At 59.1% G+C, this 16079-nt stretch overlaps 1 protein-coding gene across 16 annotated transcripts in view; it reads left to right on the top strand.

The window, feature by feature from the left end:
* TLE3 (TLE family member 3, transcriptional corepressor) overlaps positions 1-15860 on the top strand; it is a 45462-nt gene extending 29602 nt beyond the window's left edge. For 4 of the 16 annotated variants that reach the window (XM_065871095.1, XM_065871096.1, XM_065871092.1 and 1 more), the window contains 14 exons: positions 161-365; positions 2166-2182; positions 5791-5910; positions 6816-6866; positions 7516-7668; positions 8083-8215; positions 8783-8967; positions 9808-9884; positions 10685-10934; positions 11320-11567; positions 12404-12551; positions 13362-13512; positions 14624-14700; positions 15753-15860. In XM_065871095.1, coding sequence (XP_065727167.1) covers positions 161-365; positions 2166-2182; positions 5791-5910; positions 6816-6866; positions 7516-7668; positions 8083-8215; positions 8783-8967; positions 9808-9884; positions 10685-10934; positions 11320-11567; positions 12404-12551; positions 13362-13512; positions 14624-14700; positions 15753-15860 — 1923 coding nt within the window. Of the gene's footprint in view, positions 1-133; positions 366-2165; positions 2183-5790; positions 5911-6815; positions 6867-7515; positions 7711-8082; positions 8225-8761; positions 8983-9807; positions 9885-10684; positions 10935-11319; positions 11568-12403; positions 12552-13361; positions 13513-14623; positions 14701-15752 lie in introns of all 16 variants that reach the window. The other 12 variants (XM_065871089.1, XM_065871085.1, XM_065871099.1 and 9 more) reach the window with 10 other exon arrangements.
* The last annotated feature ends 219 nt before the right edge of the window (positions 15861-16079 follow it).

The following is a 16079-nucleotide window of genomic DNA, read 5'->3' as shown; positions in this document are numbered from 1 at the left end:
ATTACCAGACTTCCTCCAGCATGACAGCATGTGTGGCCTGAGCTGGGGGCAGAGGTTTGGGGGACGTGTTCCCCTGGCAGTTCCTGGAGAAGCAAGAGGGCCGGCCCAGGCCTACCCGGCCCTCCCCGCTCAGCCGCACTCACCACCAACTTCATTGCAGCAACAGCAGCTCCAGGCGCAGCACCTCTCCCACGCCACGCACGGCCCCCCGGTGCAGCTGCCACCCCACCCGTCAGGCCTCCAGCCTCCAGGGATCCCCCCGGTGACGGGGAGCAGCTCAGGGCTGCTGGCGCTTGGTGCCCTGGGCAGCCAGGCCCACCTGTCGGTGAAGGACGAGAAGAACCACCATGAACTGGACCACAGAGGTGCGGCCCGGGGCGGGGATGGAGGGCAGAGTGCAGGGCTGGAGGCAGAGGTTTTGGAGGCCCCTCTGTGAACAGACACAGCAAATGCTGTCACTCTAGGACCAGGAGTTAGCAAAAGGCTTGGAGCCATCTATTAAGTTCCTGGTACACGGAAACCGGAGCCCCATCCCCCAGGCCACCCCCCAATCCCTGATGTGTACCTGCTCTTCTTTGCCCTGGAAGACATCTTGTCCTTTCTTTCTGGAATACCTTCCCATCTTCCTAGCCACACCCTGTCCACCCTCCAAGGGCCAGCTCCAGTCCCACCCCTGCAGGATGCCCTCCTGGCCAAGCTGAGGGTCTCTTTTCAAATTCCCATAAGAGTTCAAGAGTTGGGGGTCCCAAGACGGAGCCCTTTGTTACCGTTCTTCTGTTTCCTACCCTGGGAAGTGTTTTATCCTCACCAGGATCGTTAGTCCCCTGAGGACAGAGACCACGTTCTTTGAAAAAGATACCCAGTTGGCGCTCAAGTAAAGACTCATTAGGGGGACTGTCTTTAAGTAGAAGTGGTGGTGACACTGCTGTAGGGAGATGATTGGGAAGACTGGGAATGAGAACGTCCTCTACCCTTAACCCAGCCTGTCCTGCAAAGACCCCTGAAGCTGCGCCGAGAAGGGCCTTGGGAGGGGGCCTAGTTTGATCGGGAAAGGAGAGGGCCTGGCTTCCTAGCAGACCCTTTGCAGAGATTGCCACCTTGTGTGGTCTGCTCTTAGATACTATTTTTATAGCTTTATTGAGATCTAATTGACACATACTATCCTGTTTAAAGTGCACCACATGCTGGTTTGATTTGCCCTTAGATACTTACTGGGGCACATGGCCAATGCGTTATGAGCCGGCCCTGGGCACAGGGGGCTTGGAGTGTTACCATCCTGCCTGGGCCGGGGCCATGGGGCGGTGGTAGCAAGTCGTGGGAACCAGAGACTAAGTTTTTTTGCTTCTGCAATAGGATGGTCCTCCTGGCAGAGGAAGAGGGCCTCCCCACAACAGACAGGAGGATCAGGGAGCTAGTGCCTGGCTGGGCAAATAATCAGAGGCCTCAGCTTCCTGGGGCATCTTGGTAAAGAAACAGAGAAGAGTATTAATTAAAAAACAACACCGGGCTTCCCTGGTGGCGCAGTGGTTGAGAGTCCGCCCGCCGATGCAGGGGACACGGGTTCCTGCCCTGGTCCGGGAGGATCCCACATGCCGCGGAGCGGCTGGGCCCGTGAGCCATGGCCGCTGAGCCTGCGCGTCCAGAGCCTGTGCTCTGCAACAGGAGAGGCCACAACAGTGAGAGGCCCGCATACTGCAAAACAACACCACCACCACCACCACCAAAATACCACTCCGATAATTCCTTGAAAAAAAAATAATAAATAACAATAATGTTCTCAACTCCCAGATCCTATGGCTATTCTGCATAGCACGGTCCTTCCCAAGTTTATGGCTTTAAAAACTGCTGACCAGTAATCTTGGTGCCCTTCTCCGCATGTCAGGGAGAGCTAGGCCACAGATCCCCCCCTGCTGCCCCACTGGGGCCTGGTGGCCGAGTGAAGCATTGGAATTGGGGCGGTTAATTTCCAAACTGAGAGACGTCACCTAATGGCCCTACCTTGGCTGACCCGCGGTGACTCAGAGAGCCAGGCCGCTGCCCGTTTTAAAACCCGTGAACTAGCAAAGCATAAAAGCCAACCAGACGATACTGACCTTGCTTTCTTTTTTGTTTCTTTGTCTTGGGGGACCTGACCCTCCTCCTGTCCTGGCCTTCTGTCCCCAAAGAGAGAGAATCCAGCACGGTAAGTGCCAGTACTCTGGAACCTGTGGGGGGGGGGTGTTTGGGTGCTGGGGGAGGGTCAGCCCTAACCCTGTGTGGGCTCCTAGGAGGAGGGTGTTGTCCCCTGTTGAGTGACCTGCACTTGGGAAAGCCTTCATCTCTCCAGGCTTCAGGGCCATCATTTGTTAAATGAAGAGCTGGGCTAAGTGAGCTTTAACCAACCGCCTTTTGTATGAGAGGTGATTACTGGAGAGGTCAGCCAGCCAGCCAGCCCTGGGCCCTCCAAGGGGGGGTTGTGGAGTCACAGGGCTGAACCCAGAGCTCGGGACCCTGGTGTCCCCCCCCTCGTTTGGGGCCGAGTGCCTCCCTGCCCCCCATATTGGCTGACCCCTGTATGATCCTATATCCTCCTCATTTCCTCCCAACACCTGAGGTTTCTCCCTGTTCTGGGCTTTAACTCGGTTTGAGAAAGTGCTAGCAAGCGAGCATTAAGGGCAGGCTGCCTGCGTGTCTGTCAGCTCTGAGATTTGTTGTAAATCTTTCTGATGACACTGAGGCTCAGAGGTTCTGTTTCAAGTGAATAAGCCTTCTGAATAAGCACGGTGGAGTCGGGATAAAAAAAATCCTCCAGCGATTAACACAGCTATTTTATTCCTCATCGCCGTCCTTGTATCTGGGGCCATCTAATCTGTTAGGATGGCTTTGGTTATTACCTCGTGTTAAGTGGGACTTGGAAGGTCAGGCAGTTAACTAACCATCTAGACAGCAGCTTCCTTGGGCAGCTTCTCCATCCCGACCCACCTCCCCTTCCCAGCCCTCTACCCGGGCTGACTTTAAACCTCCCATTAGCGGCAGTGCTCACGTCCCCTCTCGACTTGCCTGTGTGCTCAGAAATCCAGGTCATTTGGGCCCAGGAATGGCTAGGTGCATAAGAAAGGAACAGCTGAAACTGTAAATCCATTTTGATTGCTTTAGTGTTGATCCCAGTAGGTGGCCTCGTTGGAGGGCTGGGCTGGACACCTCAAGGCTCGGTCTGGGCCCAGATTCCTGGGATGTTGGGAAGTCCTCTTGGCCTCTCTGAGCCTCAGTTTCTCTCTCCGCAACACGGCAATATTCCTGCCCAGCCAGCCTCTCCGCTTAGCTAGGAAGACCCCTCGCTCAGGACGGGACCCAGGATCCGGAGCTTACCTGCTTAACGGGGACCTGCCGCACAGAGAAGTGGGTGCTCCGCCCCTTCCCTGCCTTCACACATTCACATGCTCATCCTTGTCACTCTTGACCCTGGCTTTGTGCCCCCATCTGTGAACGCTTTCTGCTAAAAGGAACCCATGGGGAACCCCTAAGAGCTGGGCTCTTCGCTCCGCAGTGCTCGCCGACATCCAGACTCAGGGCAGAGGGGCCAGCCTTGGGCCACTGGAAAACTCCGTGGAAATGAATCGGGATGCCGCCCTGGGCCGGGAGGGGGTGTGGGGCGTCCCGGGGACAGGCAGTAGGGGCTCACATGTGTGCACGCGGCCGTGGTGTTGGAGGGAGTGTAGACAAACGTAATCAGCCCTTTGGAAACCAGGTTGTCAACAGATGAGGCCCCGGCAGGAAAGACAGGGCCGTGTCGGAGTGGGAGGGGGGCCGGCTGGATGGGCTGGAAGCTGTCCCAGAGGGGTTAGTCTGGAGTCCAATTAGAGGTAGCTCCATTCATATTTCCTTGCCTAGCCGAAGCAATAAAAAATACTTAGTTTTTTGGCCGCCTGCCAGTCAGAGGCGGGCTGGATCGATGCCGCTAAACGCCTGACAGGACTCTCCTCCGGTAGCAGCGAGGGTTTTCAGCCTGGCTGCAGGAGAAGAAAGAGCCCGCTGTTCTCTGAGCCGTGGCCCTGGTTGCGGGGAGAAACACGAGCAGCCGCGCGCCCCCCCTTTCCTCCCCGCCTGCCCACCCGAGGGCAGAGGGGCTGGGAGCGCTTCTGCTTAGCCCGGGGTGGCCACCGTCAGAGGAACTGAAATGAAATGACGGCGACTTTTCTGCCGGCGCTCGCCCCGGCTAATTGAATCACGGCTGTGCGTGTATCGCCGCCGCGCCTGCCCGGCTGCGGGGAGGGTTGAGCTGTACTTCCATTATAACCTCCATATTTTCTTCAAGGCTTGATAACTCTGCCATTTTAATTTGCTTCAGGCAGAAGCTTGGCAGGGAAGGGCTGCCCAGAAACCGGCTTAGGGGAGGAAATAAAGTTCTGTGGCTGGTTCCCGCACCACTCCCCCCGCCACCCCACCCCGGAACACCGTCCCCGGCCTCTGGGGAAGTGGGGAGTCTTTCCACCTGCCTCTTGGTGCCCTTCTCCTCTGAGCAGACGTCTCTCTGGGTCCCCACGTGGCCTCGTCACACACCCCTGGGGATGGGGATGAAGTGGACTTCGCCTTCCCTCCAGCTGGATTGTGAGCTCTTGGAGGGCAGGGACTGTGTCTTGTTCTTTCCTCCACACCTGGCGTCCAGCCCCAGGCCTGATCCAGGGCAGGTGCCCTGAAGAGGGTGCTGAGCGAAGCGGGGACGGGGTCGCGTGGTCTCTTAGGAAGGGGCAAACCTCGGCAGCCCCCTAGAGGGGGTTGTGGTATTTTTCTCTTGGCACAGAGGTTTGCTGGCAGGTACCCCTGCCCGTAGCTCCTCCCTCCCTGCTCCCAGCCCGTTCCTGGTTACCCATCACACCACCAGCCAGGGTCCTCCTCTGCGGGCAGCTCTCCCCTTCCAGCACCGCTCCGTCCCCGGGCCCACTGGCGGGTGCTTCTCCTGCCTCGCCTGTTGGCCCACCTTTCCTCTTCCCAGGCCTGAAATTCCAAACTCTCCTCGTCCTCACTTGCTTTGTAGTTGAAGGGAGAACTTGCTAAGTCTCTTCCAGGCCTGAAAAACTTGGGTTTCCTTCGTGTTGCCTGCTGCTGGGGGACCTTGGGCACGTTGCCCATTGTCTTGGGGCCCCTCCTTTCCTGTCATTACAAAGCGGGGGAGTCTACCTGTCCTCTGTACCTTTTCCTGTCTTAAGAGGGGAAAGGCTTCATGACATTGCATTTATCTGTTTCTTTATAACTCTGGTGTTTCTCTAAAGTTGTAGGAGGCCATGCTGTAGTTGTAGGGTGTTCGCACAAAATGCCCCATCGCCCACCTCCACTTAGGAGGCCTTTTGGCACCCCGGCGATCCCCGTCCCGGTCAGTCTCCCCGCTCCTGTCGGGTTCAGCAGATGAAGTATTGCACTTGGCCCCAGTTTGTCGGCTCAGATCCATCTTTCGAGACCCAGTGCAGATTGAGCTTATCCATTCTTTGAGCAAATCTCTGTGGCAGGCACAGATGGGTGGTGGGGGACACAGGCGTGACCCCCGCCCTCATGAGGCATACAGTCTCATAGGCCAGAGGCAAAGGGCCCGTGCTGGGTTAATTACCTAATGGCAGCTATAAAAGAGAATCGTCGTGCTCCCGGGGTCGCTCCCAGAGGAACCGAGTCTGGGGAGCTGGGAAGGCGTCCCTGGGGAACTTCCGATGGAGCTGAGACCTGCAGGACGCACACGACACCTCAGCAGACCTTCTGAGTCACTTAGCTATGTCAATATGTGCATGAAATGTTCATACTCACTCTCCTCCTTGCTTCCAGAATAACTCGGTGTCGCCCTCGGAAAGCCTGCGGGCCAGTGAGAAGCATCGGGGCTCTGCAGACTACAGCATGGAAGCCAAGAAGCGGAAAGCAGAGGAGAAGGACAGTTTGAGCCGATACGTATGTCTGAGAGCGCGGCGGGTTCCGCCGGGGTTTGGATTGGGTGGGCTGGGCTGGGGGAGACCCCATGGGGCCTGAGTCGTGGGAGAGTCAGGAAGAGGTGGGGGCAGGAGACGCTGCCGCACTGAGGAGGGCAGGCGGCCCGGGCAGGGGAAGCGTCCACAGACCGATGTCCCGTGAGCCTGCGGACCACGGCCAGGAGGCAGTGGACAGGGAAGTCATCCGGGCCTCCATGGGGCCTGGGGAGAGCTAGGGGTACCTCCCCCGATGGGCCAAAAACCCCCTGCTGCCATCACGGCCACCGTTCCTGGCATCCCCACACTTCGACCCTACAGGTGGTCATGGTGTCTGCTCTGTGCCAGGCCGAGCAGGGCTGAGAGCTGGGGCAGAGGGCAGGGGGAGATGCGGTGTGGGACCTGGTGCCCTTGGGCCCGGCCCTCCGTGTTCAGCTACTTGGCTGTTCTGGGGCTTCAGACACGTTGCACAGCCAAAGCCTCAGCTGCGTTTCTGGGAGACAAGGCTAATCACCCCCCCCCACACACACACACGGTGATGGGAATGATGGAACGAGACCAGCGCACTCACTTGCAAATGGTGGTGGATATCAGGCCAGCTGGAGAGAGGTGTCTGGCTCCAGAGTGACATGTTAAAGCAGGCTTAGAAATATTATAACTGGGCAGGTGTTGGTGAGGCCGCCTGTGGGCGTGGGAGCAGAGTGACCGTGGGGCTGGGGTCTGGGCTAGCAAACAGCAAGGAGAAGAGGTCAGCTTTGGTGGGGCTGAGTGGGGAGAGCGTGGACTTTGGGGTTTGGCTGGGGTTCAGAGCCTGGCTGGTGGAAGCAGGGGCGTGGCCTGGGCTCAGTCTGGGGTGGGCGTGGCCTCTCACTGGCTTCCCTCTCCGTGCAGGACAGTGACGGGGACAAGAGTGACGATCTGGTGGTGGACGTTTCCAATGAGGTAAGGGCCAGCCCAGGTCGCAGGGCGGCTGCCCCTGTGCAGGGTGGTTGGCGACTGCTCCTGTCCTGGGTGGGAGCTGTCGTGTCTCAGGTGTTGCACCGTTACCAGCAGCCCCAGCTGGGTGACGAGGCCTTCGGGGTTGGGGCATCCAGCTGGTCAGGAGGAGGAGGGCAGGGCTTGGCTGCCTGGTGGCTGGGCATTCGTGCACACTGCTGGGTTCCTAGGCTGGGTCTCCAGAGACAGGCCCCTGAAGATCCCAGGGGAGGGCTGGCTCCCAGTCACCATGGTCCTCCAGGTCAGCTCTGTTCTCCCCACCACCCCTGGGATCTTGGGGTTGTGAGCCCCCTGGGTCAGCCTTAGCGAGGGAGGGGGAGCTGAAAAGGACCTACCCAGGGCCAAGGCCCAGCTGCCCAGCTTGGAGTCCTGAACTCGTATTTGATCTTGGGCAGGTCACCTCCACCCACCCAGGCCTCAGTCTCCCCCCATCTGTGGGATGAAGGGGTCAGACTAGGTCATTAAAAACTCATTGTCCCCACTTGGGACCAGGCTCTTTTCCCATGCCCCGTGCCCACTCCATTCCCGTCCCCAGAGCAGAGAGACTCCAGACTCGTCACTGCTCAGCACATCCCCATGTCACTTGTGTTTTTAGGACCCAGCGACGCCCCGGGTCAGCCCGGCACACTCCCCTCCTGAAAACGGGCTGGACAAGGCCCGTGGCCTGAAGAAGGACGCTCCCACCAGCCCCGCCTCGGTGGCCTCCTCCAGCAGCACACCCTCCTCCAAGACCAAAGACCTTGGTCATGTATGTGGGGTCTGCCCCTGGCGCCGCAGAGGCTGGGAGAGGGTGGGGAACGTGGGGGCAGAGGGAAAGCGTTCTGGAAAAGGGTCTGGATCTGGAGTAGTGCTAAGTGGAAGGCAGAGGGCTGGAGTAGAAAGTACACGGATTGGGGCTTGGCCTGGGTTCAAATCCTGTCTTTACCACTTACAGGCTGAGCCCTGTGCTTGTTATTAGTTAACATTTCTAAGTCTTAGTTGCTGCATCTATTAAATGGGAACAATTGCCACAGTCCCCGCCAAACAAGATTGGGCAAGAATTGAGGAGCTGTGGGGCAGAAGATTCAGAGCTGGGTCCAGCACTGGGCTTCATGTGGTGCCCAGCTCTTGGGAGAAAGGAATCTTCATGGCTTCCCTTGGTCTCTGCATCTACCCTCTTCAGAATGACAAATCCTCCACCCCTGGGCTCAAGTCCAACACACCAACCCCAAGGAACGATGCCCCAACTCCGGGCACCAGCACGACCCCGGGACTCCGGTCGATGCCGGGCAAGCCTCCAGGCATGGACCCGATAGGTATAATGGGTAGGCACGATGGGGCTGGGCTGACCATGTTTGAGGGGAGGGGCTCTGCCCCAGGCCAGGGCTGGAGCCTCACAGATGGGGGCCAGGGAGGGGGGTCAGAGTCAGGGCTCTCCCAGGGCCCGTCTCTGGGGGACTTGGTCAGGTTTGAGAAGAAGGTGAGTGCCTGGTGCTTCAACACCGATGTCAGGGCTTACTGGAGCCACTGTGCACTAGGTGTGTGGAAGGAGTTTCGGACAGGTCAGGACACCAATGATCTGTCTGCCTCTGCTGTTAGTTCTGTGAGGCTCTGAACAACCCCCTCCTCTGGGCCTCCAAGTCCTGCTCTATAAGAACCGGTGGTCACGTCTTTCAGCTCGAACCTTCTTCGGCTGTGAAGATGGGGTTCTCTGGTAGGTGGGTTCAGTCCAGGAGGACTGCCTGGAGTAGGCAGCTTTAGAACACAGGAGGGATTGCTGCTGGGCAGGGAGGCAGCCTGGTGGCCTGAGCTTTGCCCTTGATGGAGGCGTGGGGCCCACTCCCCTTGGTGGCCTCTCCCAGCTGACGCCCGCCTCCTTGCAGCCTCGGCCCTGCGCACGCCCATCTCCATCACCAGCTCCTACGCTGCGCCCTTTGCCATGATGAGCCACCATGAGATGAACGGCTCCCTCACCAGCCCCAGCGCCTACGCCGGCCTCCACAACATCCCACCCCAGATGAGCGCGGCTGCCGCCGCCGCTGCCGCCGCCTATGGCCGATCGCCAATGGTGAGCTTTGGAGCTGTACGTAGACCTTTTGGCTCCTTTTTTGGGGGGACTGGGTAAGGAGCGGGGGAGTTAGAGGGGGTGAAGGTGGCCCTTCCTGCACACCAAAGGGGACCTGGGCCCAGCGACCAGGCAGCTAGCTGCCTTTGGGGTAGAGTGTTAATTAGGAATAAGAGTGGAACGCGCTTGGGGGTCAGCAGACCTGGGTCCCACCCCGCCTGCCCATCAGTTGCCATGTGACCTCACACAACACAGCCTCCCTGGGCTGCCCCTTTCCATCTGGGAAGCGGGGCTGACGCCTCTTTCTGGGCTCTGTGGGGGCGGGCATCCCACGGTGAGTCAGGTGATTTCCACGAGGCAGGGACTTGGCAAACGGGGCAGCCCGTTATACCAAGATTTGTCTGCCGTTTATTGAGAGCAGTTCAGACTGGAGAGGTGGGTCCTCTTCCAGGAGACGGTTTTTCTCTTGATCTCCTGAACCCAGGTTGGCCTCCTCTCCACATGACAAGCCCCCTGGGGCACCAGGGGAGGGAACAAAGTGAGGAGGGGCCCGCTCGGCCTTGCAGAGCAGGGAGAATGAGCTGGGGGAGGGAGCGGAAGATAACCGGTTCGGAGTTCGGGCTCTGGACCATCATCGTGTTCCTGCCATTGTCCTGGACGAGGCACTTGGCCCTCCTGGGCCCGTGCTCTCTCTGGAACAAGGGGCTGTGCTCTGCCCAGCTGTCTCGGGTTCTGAAGAGGCAGCGCCGTGCGGGTGGGACAGGAGGTGGTGGAGGGGGATGTATAGTGGGGGGACGTATGGCGGCACCCCGCACTAAGGGCTGGCCTGGCCTTGCCTTACAGGTTGGGTTTGACCCTCACCCCCCGATGCGGGCCACGGGCCTGCCCTCCAGCCTCGCCTCCATTCCTGGTGGAAAACCGTAAGCTTTGGCTATCTTCTGCTTCTTGGGGAGGGTGGGGGAGAGCACACCACCCACCCACCCATCCCCTGCCCTGGTGGACCTCCCCTGAGGGAGGGTGTCTGCCCCTCTCGGGGTACCCACAGGCCAGGTTGCAGCCCCAGCAAAGCTGCCTGGCCGCGCTCCTGAACGGCCCCCAGGCTCCCTCTGAAAGGGGAACGAGACAGGGCTGGGGTGGAGGATGTGGTCCCTGGGCTCTGAGAGGGAAGGAACACTTCGGACACTGCGGTCTCTCAACCAAACGCCGTGGAGCTGCCCTGGCCTTGGGGGCTCCTGTGGGTTCTGCCCACAGCTGGCACTTAAAACAGCAGGCCGACCACACTGGCTCGGCCCTGGCTCTGAGGTGCACCCTGGGACTCATTTGGAGGGTCGCAGACAGGTTTTCCTCCCTAATGCCACTGGCTCCTAGAGGAGGGGTGGCGTTCAAGCTGGGTCCTTTCTGGAGTCAGCGTGTTCGGGATTCTGTAGATGGTGGGGGAAGGGTGCTCCCTTCCCGCGGCCAGTTTGGGGTCAGCCACCTGGTTTGGAGCAAGGATCTGTAAGCGGGGGCAGAAGCCAAGGTTGGACTCTGCAGCAGTTTCCGGCCTGGTGGAGCCAGGCCAAGGAGGTTGGGGTTACCAGGTGCCCTCAGATCTGGAGAGAGGGGACACCTGGAGGCAAGGAGGCCAGGCAGGGGCGGGTGCCGGTCAAACTAGGCAGGAGCTGTACAAACTGTTATTAGAGGATTGGAGATGGCAGAAGTGTGGTTCTCCCCCTCCCAGAGCCTACTCTTTCCACGTGAGTGCTGACGGGCAGATGCAGCCCGTGCCCTTCCCCCACGATGCCCTGGCAGGCCCCGGCATCCCCAGGCACGCAAGGCAGATCAACACCCTCAGCCACGGGGAGGTGGTGTGTGCAGTGACCATCAGCAACCCCACGCGGCACGTCTACACAGGTGGCAAGGGCTGCGTGAAGATCTGGGACATCAGCCAGCCGGGCAGCAAGAGCCCCATCTCCCAGCTGGACTGCCTGGTGAGGATCCCAGAGCTGTGGGCATCCCTTCCACCTGGTCTAGGAGAGCGGGACAGCCTGGGTCAGGGGGAGAGCCCCATCCCCCCGGCCAGGTGCAGCCCTGTATTGGCTGGGCGACTTTGGGCAAGTTGGCAAACCTCCCTGAGCCCCACTTTCGTCGTCTGTAAGGGGAGGTGATGCCGACCTCCAGGGGTCTGTGAAGAAGTGAGCGAAAGTTTGGAAGGGGGGTGGACGAGGAGTGAATGAGGAGCGGAGTCGGACTGGCAGCTGCCTTCGGTAAGGGCAGGAAGTGGGCAGAAGCGGCCAGGATGCTCAGTGTTGTGGACCCTCCTGGTCCCCAGGAGGGGAGGTGGGTGGTGCTGAACGCTGCCCCTTCCCCCTCCAGAACAGGGACAACTACATCCGCTCCTGCAAGCTGCTCCCCGACGGGCGCACGCTCATCGTGGGCGGCGAGGCCAGCACGCTCACCATCTGGGACCTGGCGTCACCCACACCCCGCATCAAGGCCGAGCTGACATCCTCGGCTCCGGCCTGCTACGCCCTGGCCATCAGCCCCGACGCCAAAGTCTGCTTCTCCTGCTGTAGTGACGGGAACATTGCCGTGTGGGACCTGCACAACCAGACCCTAGTCAGGTTAGACACGGGAGGGAGCGGGGGTCCTTGTCCTCGGGAGGGCCTCGCTGGCCGTGCCTGGTATCTTTGCTGCGACTGGCCTGTCCGAGGTGCTGTGGGCCGGCTGGAACAGCGCGGGCGAGGGCACCCAGGTGAGAAAACAGCTTGTGCCAGATGCCTGGCATGGGTAGACGATGGAGGGCTCCTTGGCCCAGGAACTTGCACAAGGCTCCGGGGAGAAGGGGAGCTGGAGACACACAGAGAGGGCAGGAGAAGGAGAGGCGTTGAGACCAGAGTGGAGGAGCAGTACCTCTTGGTGGTTAAGTGTGGGGCCTCGGGAGCGAAGCTGCAGGGTTTCAATCTTGCCTCCGTGTGACCTTGTGCAAGTCGCTTAACCTCCGTGCCTCGGTTTCCCTTGCATGCAACGGGCGGAGAGAAGCCCCTTCCTTAGAGTCGGAGCCCAGCGCCGGGCCCAGCATCGGCCCTCAGTGCAGTGTGGCCGTCTGTGTTAGTCATAGCGCCGTGCAGCTGGTTTATGGCCTCAGCCGCGTGGTTCATGCGGGGTGACAAGGATGGATCAAGAATGCAAATTGAGGAGGCATGAGGTGTCGGGCTAAGGCGGGGGGGGGGGGGTTCCCTGTTACGTACCTGCTCTCCCAGAACTGCCCCTGCCGAAGACCCTTGAGCAGAGTAGGAGAGGGGCCCAGGCCTGGCTCTGCTGCAACAAGCTCCCCGGGGGGACGATGGACCTGTTTCCTGTTCTGCTCAGGCGGAGCTGGCCTGCCCCCTGGGATGGCTGTCCGCTTGGCGTCGCTTCTTCCCCGGAGCTCACCCCCATCCCTGCCTGGCCTTCCTAGGCAGTTCCAGGGCCACACGGATGGGGCCAGCTGCATAGACATCTCCCACGACGGCACCAAGCTATGGACCGGAGGCCTGGACAACACCGTGCGCTCCTGGGACCTGCGGGAGGGCCGGCAGCTGCAGCAGCATGACTTCACCTCCCAGGTGTGCCCCCGAGACCCCCCCCCTTCCCTCCATTGGAGCAGCGTGGGGCCTTTCCTCCCCAGGTCCCAGTGGCTGAGTCGGGACAAAGGGGCCCTCACACCTGGTCGTTGCAAATGGACCTGAGACCAACCTGAGCCATCTGGGAAGGCTTCCTGGAGGAAGTGGCAATGAAACAGAATCGACAAGGCTTTGGAGTTGGACACACTTGAGCCAACGGCTTGGATTTGATTCCCAGCTCCTCTGCCGTTGAGCACTTTGGCCTTGGTTTTCTTATGTGGGATGGGAGTAGTCATAGCTGCCCCATGGGCCTGGCGGGAGCACCTGAAATGGTCCCTCTAAAAGCCTTGGCTGTAAGCATGGCTCATAGAAAGCATTCTATAAGTGCCAGGTATTACTGGGTTCTGTTGTTGTTTCATTACTTGTTTTAATATTTTAATCTTGCTATTCAAGACGTTAGTGTTTTATTGACTCACGTTTTTCTTAAGGAAAGGCAGAAGTCACTGAGGCAAGAGAGAATAACTGTGAGAGTGAAATATCTGTGCCACCTCTGAGTTTGCTCTGCCACTTACTTTCTAGAGTCAGCAACCTCTCTGGGCCTCAACTTCGTCACCTGTCAAATGGGGATGAAACCTGAGATCCCGTTCCCCCCGGGTTATCGGGCTTGGCTTTGCAAATGGCAGGTGGGGAGGTGCTGGGGGAAGGAGTGGTGGGACGCTGAGTTTTCAGAGTCGCAGAGCAGGGCCCTCGAGGACCCCCCCCCACCCCTGTGGCTCTGGAGGTTGCTGATCTCCTTATGCCCCTCCCCCGCAGATCTTCTCGCTGGGTTACTGCCCCACCGGGGAGTGGCTGGCCGTGGGCATGGAGAGCAGCAACGTGGAGGTGCTGCACCACAGCAAGCCCGACAAGTACCAGCTGCACCTGCACGAGAGCTGCGTGCTATCCCTCAAGTTCGCCTACTGCGGTGAGCCTGGGGGAGTGGGAGCCCCGGGACGCCTGGCCTGCCCTCTGTGCATAGATGCGGCCCAAAGCTCAGAGAAGGGCCAGAGGCCCAAAGTGAGCACGGTCCCAGAACCAGGTCCCCTGACCCTGACCAGTGCCCCCCACCTGGCATCCCCCCCTGCATCCTCGGATGCGGGTACTGCCACAGGGTACCAAGCACTTGTGAGACCAGGCCAGAGCCAGACCGTGCTGGCTTGGGGCAAAGGGACAGTACTCACAGCCCTGCCAGCAGCGCTTCCAGGTTGTGGTTCAGACCCCAGGCTTTGGTGGCCATAGCTCTGGATTGGAATATCTGCCGACCCACTTTTTTTTTATATATATAAATTTATTTTACTGTTTTAGAAATTTAGTTATTCCTTTTTGGCTGTGTTGGGTCTTCGTTGCTGCGCGCAGGCTTTCTCTAGTTGTAGCGAGTGGGGGCTGCTTTTTGTTGCGGTGGGTGGGCTTCTCATTGTGGTGGCTTCTCTTGTTGGAGAGCACGGCTGTAGGCGCGTGGGCTTCAGTAGTTGTGGCACGCGGACTCAGTAGTTACGGCTGTGCAGCTCTGATGCGTCCCGTCCTCTCTAAACCCCGACCGGTCTTTCTGTGGACCAGAAATTGCAGGCACCCCACGTGGCTCTGGGAGCCCTGGGGCATTAACGCAGGCAGAGCCCTGGCAGCGCACCTGCAGCGATCCCCGCCTTCCGCTGGGTCTCCAGACACTCAGAGCTTTGTCATTCCTAGTACTTCCTGCCGTCTTCCAGTAGTAGAATCGAGATGGATCAGTCAACCTTAGTGGCTTTAAAAAGAATCTTTTGGGCAGTGTAATCCCTGTGATCAACTGCAGATCCTCCCTTTCTCCGTCCCAGCCTGCCCACCCCTCCCCTCGATTGCAGAGGAAGGCATTCTCTGGGTGTCGATGTTTGTGTTACTGTGTCTCGGTTACAAAATGCCTCTCACAAGTGAAGAGTTGGCCCAGCACTGGTTAGCGGTTCACACTGTGTTTCCATGGCAGCCAGCCATGTATGGGGCGGGTCTCACTTTAGAGGGCAGCAGCCCCACAACCTGATGTTTCCTTTGCCTCCCGCCTGCAGGCAAGTGGTTTGTGAGCACTGGGAAAGATAACCTTCTCAACGCCTGGAGGACACCGTATGGAGCCAGCATATTCCAGGTACCACCCGCCATCCGAGCACCCCTCCTGATTCTGCCCAGAGTCAGGGCCCGTCCGCGGCGCTGGGGGCGGGGGTGGGGCAGGTAAAGCAGAACTTGCCCCGGCCTCTTCCAGCCCCTGCCTGCCAGGGGTCCAGGATGGGTTCTCCAGAGGCAAGGGCTTGGACTTGGGCGCGTCAGTGGGCCATACACTCTGCTGCTAATGGCATCTGACCCCTCGGGGTGAGGGCTTTTAAGCAGGGGCTCTTGTAGGATTTCTAGAGCAAGGAGAAGTGAAAACAGGCTCTTGGCTTTGGCCTGCACGCTGAGCCCTCGCAGGAGGTGTGCTGGGCATGGGAGCAAACTGGGCAGCTTTTTTTCTGAGCAGTGTTGTCTGATATTCAAGGAAGTTCGTATTTCATCTCAACACTTCCAAGTAGGGAGAGAGGTGGGGCAGGAGAAAGATCCAGAAGGAGATGGGAGAGGAGGAAGAGGCTTTCTGTGAGTTTTCAAGACCTGGGGCCTGATGCTGCGCCCTCTCACTTGGTCACACAGACGCGCACACATACAGAGACATGCCCCCCACACACACACACACAGTCACACCCACTCTCGGAGCCAACAAGCCACTTTCTGGATTCGGGCTAGAAGTCTGGCATCTAGCGTGTCACGCACGTAACTTTCAAGTCTCCAGTTACACTGGATGCTTCAAAACTCAGGTGCAAATCCTTTTTCTTAGCTCACCAGGCTGAGGGTCTGGCCTGTTGACACCTGCTCCCAGCTCAGACAAGCTTCTTCCTGTTTGTAAACTCAGGAGGCTCAAGTGTTCTGTTTTGCTCCTCAGAGACTGTAAAGATCACGTTGGGCCCTCCCTGTTAACGAGCTTTTCCTTGTGGGGAGGCAGGTGGAAGGGGCCCCTCTCACGGGAAGGGCTGTGTTTGAAGGCCTTGCAGTGTGGGCTCCGGGGCGGGCAGAGGGCGGTTGAATTCAGAGAGCCCTGAAGGGGCGTCCAGTACCCACAAAGTGAATTTCTGTCCTTTCTCTCGCCGCCCTCTCTTGCCTCTCCTCCTCCAGTCTAAGGAATCCTCGTCTGTCTTGAGTTGTGACATTTCGGCGGATGACAAGTATATTGTAACAGGCTCTGGTGACAAGAAGGCCACGGTTTATGAGGTCATCTACTAAACAAGGACTGTAACAGGGCTGTCAAACTCCGGGAGAGACAGACTCAGCTGTGCCGGGGAGACCCCGGCGAGGGGCTCCGTGGACGTGGAGGATGGGCGGCGAGTGGGCCAGCGCTGTGCTCCGGCGGCTGAGAAGGTGCCCCCGTCACAGTCGGGACTCCCAGGCGTGGATTGATGGGACTCACGGACTCTGATGGATTTCTCCTCTCCTCCCCTTACC

Source organism: Phocoena phocoena, chromosome 2 (genome assembly GCF_963924675.1).
Source record: "Phocoena phocoena chromosome 2, mPhoPho1.1, whole genome shotgun sequence".
Taxonomy (NCBI): domain Eukaryota; kingdom Metazoa; phylum Chordata; class Mammalia; order Artiodactyla; family Phocoenidae; genus Phocoena; species Phocoena phocoena.
Note: the sequence above shows the minus strand (reverse complement) of the source record. Positions and strands in the feature narration are given on the sequence as shown.